The sequence below is a fragment of the Accipiter gentilis genome, unplaced genomic scaffold (genome assembly GCF_929443795.1).
Source record: "Accipiter gentilis unplaced genomic scaffold, bAccGen1.1, whole genome shotgun sequence".
In the NCBI taxonomy this organism is placed as follows: domain Eukaryota; kingdom Metazoa; phylum Chordata; class Aves; order Accipitriformes; family Accipitridae; genus Astur; species Astur gentilis.
This window is the reverse complement of record NW_026060826.1, coordinates 158,561-167,681: the sequence shown is the minus strand read 5'-3', so window position 1 is coordinate 167,681 and position 9,121 is coordinate 158,561. Positions and strand designations below refer to the sequence as shown.

The following is a 9,121-nucleotide window of genomic DNA, read 5'->3' as shown; positions in this document are numbered from 1 at the left end:
GGGCCTGGGTAGGAACCCCAAGGCCCATCAGGAGGTCGTGAGGGGACAAGAGAATAAACGCACAGAACAAGGCGCAGCCTTCAACAGTGCCCACCTATGGGACTCACAGAAGGCATGAGTACAGCTTTGCAGAGCTGGACCAGCCCCTCCAATAGCCCAGCCACAAAGCTTTCTAAACAAGGCAGAAACATTGACTCCTTTTCTCGTCCCTACTTAAGATTCCCTGTAGAACTGGGTCTTGGCCTGACCGAGGCTGTAGGAGGGAGGAAGACGAGGGAAAACTTTGCAGGGAAAACACCCAGACACAGTATGGCCTGGCATCAATAAATGTAGGCACAAGCAAGCCCTTGGGAGCAAACTCTTTATTCTCTGCCTGGGGGAGCTGCCTGGGGGCTCTGTGGCCCTGGAGCCACACACCTCCTCAGGACATCCTCCACAAGGCTCCCAGCTACCGCCCTCTTCAACGACTCGGGCTGCACGGGCTCCTCCGGGAGAAGCTTTAAACGCACTGGTCTGTGCCGTGCTCCTGCCTGGGTAGGGCGCTTGGGACCCGCTGGAGGCATGGGCTCTCTTGGAAACTGGGGGCCCGTGGAAGGAAGGGTGTCTGCGGTGCTCCCTGGCCAGAGTATACGCAGAGTTTCCAGTGCAGGCACTGAAGACCTTGCTGTGGCTCCTTGCTGTGCTGAGCCCAACTGAGTTTTTAAGAGTAGATTTTTAGTGTGAGCAAAAGTGTGATTATTTTATTTTGTAATTTATGTAAATAAAGTGGGTTTGGTTTGTGGTTTTTTTTAAATAAGACTCTTCCAGAGCTCAGGTCAGGCTGAACCTGAGGGAAAGGGGCAGACCCTCGCAGAGGGCAGAGCCACATCATGATAGGGGGGCCAGCAGGATCAGGGGGCCATGCGACACCCCCTGCTCACGTCCTGCCGGCTCCAGGAAGATGGTTGCACAAAGGACTCTGGGCGCAGCTCCAGGGACAGGGGTTTGGTGACCTGGCTCCAGCGCCTCTGGGGCCAGGGGCTAGGAGCTGTTGGGGGCTTCAGGGCTGTCAGGGGCTTCGGGACTGGGGGCTGCAGCCCTCCGCTTCAGAGGGACGATGCAGACGCTGTTCTTGGCCTCTTTGACTCTCCACCACCGGCCAAGCCTGCAGATGAGAGAGATGGGGGCTACCCTCCGCCGAGCCCTTGGAGGAGCAGGGGTGGGCTGTGCCCCTGGGCAGCACTAGGGAGGGGGGACAGTACCGGTGCTCCTGTCCAAGGCCAGCCACCAGGAAGTCACTGGCTGCAGAGAACTTGAGGCTGTTCACAAAACCCACCTGGAGGGGACAGGGCAGGGTGAGGGGCTCTGGCAGCCTCCTCCTGCCGCCCAGGGAGGGGAGCCCCTGCCCAGAGATGCCCCAAGCCCAGCTCCAATCCCCCACCTCCCCATCCATACCAACGGGATGTCCCAGAGGGGCTCCAGCTTCCGAAATCCCTCACCGCACTTCCAGAGCTTCACGCTGGCGCTCTGGGAGCCTGGGGCAGAGAGAGAAGACTGCCATGCACTCCCACCCAGGTAAGGGAGCAGGACGCCCCCCTCTCCACACCCCCACTCCAAAGCAGCTGCCACACACCTGTAGCCAGGAGGTCCCTGTTGCGCAGGGCGGCCACTGCTGAGATCCAGTATGGCTGCTGCAGGCCCTGGGCATCCTGCATGCCATGTGCCTGCTGGGCCAGTGCCAGCGGCTTCTTTTTCGTTAGCCCCCACAGGGCTAGGGACCTGCCAGGGAGGGAAGGGGCGAGGGGGCCGAGGGGGGCACCGCCTGCGCACCCCAGGCGCCACCCCGGCCCTGTGCTCACCCGTCATCGGCGCCTGACACCATGTGCTCCTCACTGATGAGCTGGATACAATCGATGGAGCCCCTGTGAAGAGAAGGGGCAACTGCCATCAGTTATGAGCATGCTTTGGGATCCTATTTAGGAGACAAGGGCTCACCGGGGCATCAGCATCCCCACAGTGCCGGCAGGCTCCTAGTGATGCTTGGCACCTGCACACCGCTGCCCCAGCCTGACCCCCCTGCCTGCAGCCCCCTCTCCCGCGCCAGACCTACTGGTGCCCGTAAAACACAAGCTGCGACTCCTCCGGGATCTTCCAGAGCCGCACGGTACCGTCCCGGCCCCCTGCCGTCACACAGCACTCCCGGCTCAGGCTGTCCGGCCCCGTGATGACATCCTGGTGCCCGAACCTGGAGAAGGAGATGGCAAAGTGCTGTGGCAAGCAGGGCCCTCTGCTACCACAACTCCCCCGGGCCTGCTGGCTCTTGTGACTTCTGACATCCCCAGGCAGGAGTGGCTGCGCAGCTTGCGGTGCGGGCAGGAGGCAGAGCTGCCCTTCCTGCTGGGGACGTGGAGGGGAGGATGCTGCTGGAGTCAGAGCATTGGTGGCTTTGTAGCTCCCGAGCTCGGCCACGTCAGCCCAAAGCAGCACAGGATCCTTGGACGGTGGGAGGCAGAAAAAGGGATTCGCCCCGGCGTGGCCCCGCAGAGGGGAGGGAAGGCTTCAGTTTCAACTTTGGCTTCAGCTTTGGCGTGGCCTTCTCCTTCCCTCTGTTTCAACAGCCCAGCAGAGCAGCTGGTGCTTTGTGGCAAAGATGAAGCGCGTGGACAGGCGTTGTCCTAGAGCACTGGAAAGAGTGGCTGTCCTGCCACTCTCCGGAGGCTGCCGGGTCCTCCTCCAGCTGAGGTGTCTCCTTTCCTGTTAGACCTCAGGAAGAGGAGATACCCCAGCCTGCAGAGCATCCTAGGGCTGGGGCTCCAGCGTTGTCTCTGCCTGAGCAGAGTCCTCGCTGGGGACTGAGTGTGACCTCATCCGTGCCCTCGTCATCTGTAAACTCGGCCGTGGTAGGTTAAACCTCGACTTCAGCCTTCCTCGTCCCAGGATGAGGAGTGTCTGAGTTGCCAGGGAGGAGACCAAGGGGCTGGTGTCTTTGCTTGGGCCTTGAAGGACTGTGGGGACAAAGCAACAGAGGTGAGGTGACAGCCCCATATCCCTTCCAGGCAGGGCACATTGCACCTCATGATTCCCAGGGCCAGGAGGGAACCAGGGGGCAGATGGCTCAGCTGGAAGCTGCTGGTTAGGAATACGCCCCTCCCGAAACACCCCTCTTCCCACAGATGTGCTGGGAGCAGAGCCCCCCTTGCCCAGGCTGGGGGGGGAGCTCCATGCCAAGGTCCGTCCTCCTCCCCGCTGCCCTCACTCACTCTCTCTGATGTACTTGTGCTCGTTCTCGTGCTCATCCACATCCCGTCCAAGGAGTCCTGGGGGGACACAGCATGTCAGGGACCCACTGGCCATCAGGGACCCACCGGCCAGCCTGTCTGGCCACACAGTTCCCTGGGGAGGGCTGACCCCAGGGTGCAGCATCGGGGAGGGGATGGATGAGCCTCCTGCCAGCCCTACCTGTGCAGGCAGGAGTGGGAGAGAGTGAAGGGGTGCCCCACAGGTCCTGCACTGGGACACAGGGACCCTGGCAGAGAAAGGGACCCTGGGGCTAGGGGCTCACCGATGAACCTGACAGCCTCCAGCCGCAGGGACTCCTGCGGGCTCCGCAGGTAGGTCTGGCTCTTCCACAGGTAGTACGTGGCCCTGCTCCTCTTCCTGGCCAGCTGGAGAGAAGGGTGCAGAGTTGGCACAGAGATGGCCCCCCCGTTGGGCCATCCCTCCACCAAGGACCACCCTTCTTCTCCCCAGCAGGACATTCCCAGCTCTCCGCTCTCCGCATTGGGGTTCGGAGGGAGCAGAGGGCTCCCAGGCAATGCTAGGGTGCCATCCTGGTGGCGGGGTCCCCTTTGGGACCCCGGAGGTGAGGACAGCCTGGAGCAGAGCCTGTTCCAGGAGGGTGCATGCAGCTGTGGGGACACTGCCCTTGGTCCCCTCTGCTGGGCACGGGCAGGGCTTACCCAGGGCAGATCCCAGGGGTGCTCGGGCTATGCTTACCAAGCACTCGCAGATCCTCCATGCCTGCGCCGTCTCGGCCAGTCGCACCAGCTGCCTCCACTTCAGGAACTGGCCAGCGCTGCGGAGGGCTTCCTGGGAGGCCTGGTGAGCAGCACAGATGCTACCACCACCATGGGGGGCACAGGACCCTGTGTCCTCCCTCCTGGTGGGGCTCAGAGCCTGTCCTGGCCCATGCAGGGAAGACGCACCAGCTGGGGACTGATGCTGCCAGCAGGTTCAGCACCCCAGGGGAAGAGGAGGGCAGCCACCCTCTCTGGCTGGAAGCCTGTCGGGGCTTCAGCGTTTCAGCTTTGGTGGCCCCAGGCTGCTGCGGAGCCGTAGTCCAGTCTCTGGGGCTGCAGGGACCCATGCCAGGGGCTGTGTGGAGGGAGCTGGGTGGGAAAGGGACCCACCTCCCCATCCACCAGGCAGCAGGAGGAAAAAGGCAGCAGTGGGCAGGGAGGGGGGCTCTGCCTGTTCCTAGGGACTCAACAAGCTAGACCTCACAGTGCAGTGTCAGCATTGCCCTCCCCAAAGGACCAGTCAGGTTGGGAATCCCACCTTGGCCACACTCTCGTCCTGGTCATGCAGGTGAAAGAGCAGCGGCAGCAGGCTGTCCCACACCACCTTCTTCATCTTCTTCTTTTCAGCACCCACCACGAGCCCCGTTGCAATTTGGAAGAGATGGATGGAGAGCTCCCGCACCGTGTCCAGCTCCTGGGGGAAGAGGGGAGGAGGACCTCAGCCACAAGCCCATGGCAAGCAAGGGGCTGACATGGAGACAGACATCCCCAAAATGGCTGCAGGCAGCCCTGCTGCAAAAGGCAGCGAGCTGCGGCATGCAGATGGTCTGCCCCGGGAGACTGGGGTCTCCGGGGCTGAGGGCCAGAGAGGGAGGCCCTGCAGAAGGCTGGAGGATGCTGCCAGAGCAGGGTGTGCATTGGTGGGGCTCAGCACACCTGCTGCCATCCTGCCACCACTGTCCCCCGCTGCGGCAGGGAGGCCGAGCCGGAGTGAGTCCTTGGTGGGGGGTTTGTGACACAGCACGGAGCCACCAAGGGCAGCAATGGGGTCTGGGGACTGCAGGGCAAAGCATCCCCCTGCAGAGCACAGGGGCTGCAGTGGGAGGCGTGAATGGAGGTGCCCAGGAAGGGGGACATGGGGCTCTCCTCCAGCCTTACGTTGTTGAAAAGCAGCAGGAGCTTTTCAGCCAGTGCCAGGGCAGTGAGGCTGAGTCTCTTCCCCTCCAGCAGCCAGAGCATGTTGCCAAGCACGGGCAGGGCCGCGGCGCTGGCATCACTGTCATCATCCAGCAGCTGGTCCATAATGTACGGCAGCAGGATAAGGGCTTTCCTTTCCTGTGTGAGACATGCCACCTCCTTTTTGTAAAGGAGCCACCGATCACAGGGGTGAAAACCCTCTCCACGAACACCGGCCTCCCCACTGGGTTCTCTGCAGGCAGTGCAGGTTACGAGGGCAAGGTCCCGGCAGACGGGGCTCACCAGCACGCCCATGGGAAGAGCAGGGCACAGAGGGGGAGGACAGACAGCACTGGCTCCTTGCCAGCCCTTCGGCTGCCCCCTTCTCCACCAGACCCCCCTGGATAGGCTGGTGGGTGACTGGCGCTGCCTGGAAAGCTGCCCAAGCTGCCAGCAGCCCCTGCCATGGCTGCTGTGTTTCACCCTGGGGCTCAACACCTCACGGCCAGGCCCTGCAGACCCCACGCTCAGGCCGGTTGCTCTGCCGCCAGCATCCCTGCTGGGACGTGCTGGCAGTGGGAGCCCGTTCCCGTCAGCACTGCTGCTTCTCTCCTTGGCATGGCACAGCCATGGGGCAGAGGGCCGGGGAGGCAGGAGAGCTGGCAGCAGCCAGCACAGCCCACAATGCCCAGGAAAGCCTGAGCTGCCACGTTACCCACTGTTCCACCCTGGGCTGCTGTCCCGGCTGCCCCCTACTCACTGTGTCAGGCCTCTCGGTGAGCCTGAGGATGGCCCTGAGCACCAGGCTGGGCATCCCCAGGCACTGGCTCTGCAGATAAATGGGGAAGATTTCCAGGGCACGGACCAGCTCTTCACTGATGTTGGTAAAGTCCAGCATCTGAAACACAGGCAGTGGGAGCTGCTGAGGTGTGGTGCTGGCTCCAACCATCAGCTCAGGACAAGGACACAGGGCAAGACCAAGCCCAGACAGAGAGAGGCAGCAGGGATTGCAGAGAGTCCCCGTGCCCCACACCACAGCACATTGCTTGCTCATCTGCTCCTCCATGGTACCAACCAGAGCCCACCCACTGCCCCAGCTTTCCCCACAGTGGTGGGCATGGGAGAACCGAGCATCGGGGGGAGCTTGGAGTGGTGCCATCAGGCTCACCTCAATGAAGAAGACCATAGCGACCATCTGCCAGGTGGGGTCCTCTGTCCGGAGGAGCTCTACCAGATGGCAGAAGATGGCGGAGCGCAGGCGCCTTGGCATCTTCATCATCTCCCTGACGGGGAAGGAGGCACTGTCAGGCCTGAGCCAGGCAGGCACATCTTTTGGGGGTTTGCACCAGCCTGGACATCGCCAGTCTGTACCACTTTCTCCAAGTAATGGGGACCCCACTGCCATCAGCCCCAAGGGAGGGGGTGGCATGGGGTACCCTGTCCCCAAGGAGCAGGGAGAAGGGGCTCTCACCTGGCGATAATGCGCACTCCCATGAGGTGGGTCTGGGAGCTGAGCAGGGTGTCCCAGCCACCCTGCGCCTCGATGGCCAGTACCTGGCTCTCAGAGCCCATGCTGCAGAGCAGCACTTTCAGGGACTGCACCGCAGACCTGCACAAGGAGAAATGCTTAGCTCCCACCCTGGCTTGGCTCCGGGTGGTTGGCAGGGATGAGAGGAAAGGGATGGAGCACCTGATGGGAGTGAGCTGATCCTGTCGGTGCTCCGTCCAGAAGATGTGCACTTCCTGCAGCGTCAGCTCCGTGGTGAATGACGCTTGGAAAAGCAGCGCCAGGAAAAGCTGGGGGAAAATTGCCTCCACCTGCCACAGGCAGACAGGCTGCAGGAGGATCTCGCTTATCGCCCTGGTTGCCTGCAGAAGACACCCGGACGCTGAGATGTCCCCTCACTCCTGGGGAGGTCAAGCCTTGGGGCGGGCAGGGAAGGGGAGCAGGGGCCCCGGACAGCTGAGATCAGCCCCGGAGGTCAGCAAGGCTTCGTCCAGCAACTCACAGCCAGGGAGAGGATGCGTGGGTTGTCCTTGGTGGAGGCGGAGGTCTTGCGCAGTGACTGGTTCACCAGCAAGCTGAGCAGCTCCCTCAGCACCTTGTCCGCAGCCCGGAGGTCAGACATCATCGCCCTCCACATGGCCCTGGCGACACTGCAGGGACACGGGGCTCTGTCAGCAGGGACACCCCAGAGGATGGCCGGGCTGCAATCCCTCGGGAGGGTCTTGGGGCCCCTCTCCTCGTGTGAGAGGAGCCCCCAAAGGCTGGTGGTCCCCTTACCGGGTGCACGTCGGGGAGCACTGCAGCAGGCTGGCCACCAACTCCCTGGGGTGTTTGCGCACAAGCACCACCAGGGCCCTGTCCAGGCTTTTGCGGGCTACCACCGCCCTGACGGAGGGCCGGCTTCTGTAGATGGCCCACACGACGTTCAGCACCTGGAGGGGAGACACGGGCGGGAGTGGGGATGTCAGCATGGTGAGCGCGGCCATTTCCCCAGCTCCTACTGGGAGCTGCTTCCGTTCCTAGTGCGGTATGCCAGCTCGAGACGGCGTCAGTGCTAGCCAGGCACAGAGCCAGGGGAGGAACAGTCCCCCAGTGGGCTGGAGCATCAGCTGTGCCACCCATGGGCTATTCACCTGCCCCGGCTGGAAGGCACGGTCCGCCACAAGGACATCCACCATGTGGGCAGCCAGCCTGATGCTGTAGGCGCTTGGGTGTCTCAAGCTCTTGATAGCCATGAGGATGATGTCTGCCTGGTCGGAGGACTGGAGGTATTTTGTGAACATCTGCAGGATGAAGGAGAGGAGGGGAGATTTGTTGCCTCACCCAGAGCATCACCCAGAGCATCTTGACTGTGCAGTGAGAGCGGGGCACGGAGCCAGGCTGCGCTGGGGAGGAGACTGATGGTGGGCATCAGGGTCCCGCAGGGGACTGAAGCTCCCTGAGGGCCTTTGCCTAGCCCCTGCTCAGGAACAGCGTGAGCCCCTGTCATCCCCACGCATCGGGTGTCCCTTCACTCACACTGAGCCAAAGGCACTTCTTACCGAGAAGATTTTGCGGGTGTGGCTGATTTTCAAAAGCTGCCAGGGCTTCATTGCTTGCCAGTCCTCCTGGAGCTGCAGCTGCTCTGTGCCATGCAGCCAGGGCCACCTGCCTGGGGGGGAGCAAAAACGGGGTGCTTAGAGAGAGGGTGCAGAAGTGGAAGTGCAGTCTGAGAGCATTGGGCAGAAAAGTTGCTGGCCAAGAAAAAGGGCACCAGACAGGTCCAGGGAGCAGATACCCAGGGAGGGTCCAGGGCTATTGTGAGCGGGGGCAAGGCAAAATGACTTTTCAGACTGCAGGCAGGCAGGCAGGTTGGATAAGGCTTTCTCTCGTCAAGGAGAGCGGCCCCTGACTGCCCGTGCCTGGGGGATCCAGCCCGACACAGCTTGTCTTACTTCTCTGCTGCAGGACAAACGTGTGCAGGTGATAGAGAGCTTCTGCAGCCTCAGGACGCATCCCCTTGTCCTTGCAGGTGCAACAGAGGGTGAGGTGCCCCACCAGCTTCCCCAGCATTACAAACTGATGTGTCTTGGAGCACTGATGCCTGCGGACCGTGGCTTGGGCAAAGCAGGGGCAGACCTGGGGGAAGAGAGGCAGTGTGAGCACAACGGGAGCCCCAGCTGCTCCCAGAGCAGCTAGGCAGCAGCCAAGAGCAGGGCAGGGCTGCCGGACCCAGGTTCCTGCCTGTGCCCGGGGCAGCCCTGCCCTGCCCTGCCCTGCCCTGCCCTGGGAGAGAGCATCGACAGGACAGGGGCAGGGCAAAGACCCCTGCTCCCGACCTGCTGGCTGGGTGCCCAGCTTCCCTGGGAGGTGCCGGGGCTCAGGGGCACAGGGACAGGGCACTGGGGCTGCCCAGACCAGGAGCTCGGTACCTGCGGCAGGGAGTAGGTGGTGATGAAGT

General features: G+C 62.5%; 1 protein-coding gene across 3 annotated transcripts; it reads right to left on the bottom strand.

The window, feature by feature from the left end:
* Positions 1–369: 369 nt before the first annotated feature.
* Positions 370–6,416, bottom strand: LOC126036903 (maestro heat-like repeat-containing protein family member 6). 3 transcript variants are annotated; one of them, XM_049797119.1, is made up of 13 exons: positions 6,343–6,416; positions 5,935–6,072; positions 5,157–5,333; positions 4,537–4,692; positions 3,976–4,077; positions 3,542–3,644; positions 3,240–3,296; positions 2,090–2,984; positions 1,839–1,901; positions 1,613–1,651; positions 1,435–1,514; positions 1,242–1,315; positions 370–1,144 (listed from the first exon to the last, which is right to left on the bottom strand). In XM_049797119.1, exons 1-8 carry the CDS (start codon positions 6,367–6,369, stop codon positions 2,779–2,781), a joined length of 966 nt encoding a protein of 321 aa, XP_049653076.1. In that variant the 5' UTR covers positions 6,370–6,416; the 3' UTR covers positions 370–1,144; positions 1,242–1,315; positions 1,435–1,514; positions 1,613–1,651; positions 1,839–1,901; positions 2,090–2,778. The 3 variants fall into 3 exon arrangements, with proteins under 3 accessions (XP_049653076.1, XP_049653077.1, XP_049653078.1); XM_049797120.1 differs by lacking the exon at positions 1,613–1,651; XM_049797121.1 differs by lacking the exons at positions 370–1,144; positions 1,242–1,315; positions 1,435–1,514; positions 1,613–1,651 and adding an exon at positions 1,723–1,758.
* Positions 6,417–9,121: the final 2,705 nt, after the last annotated feature.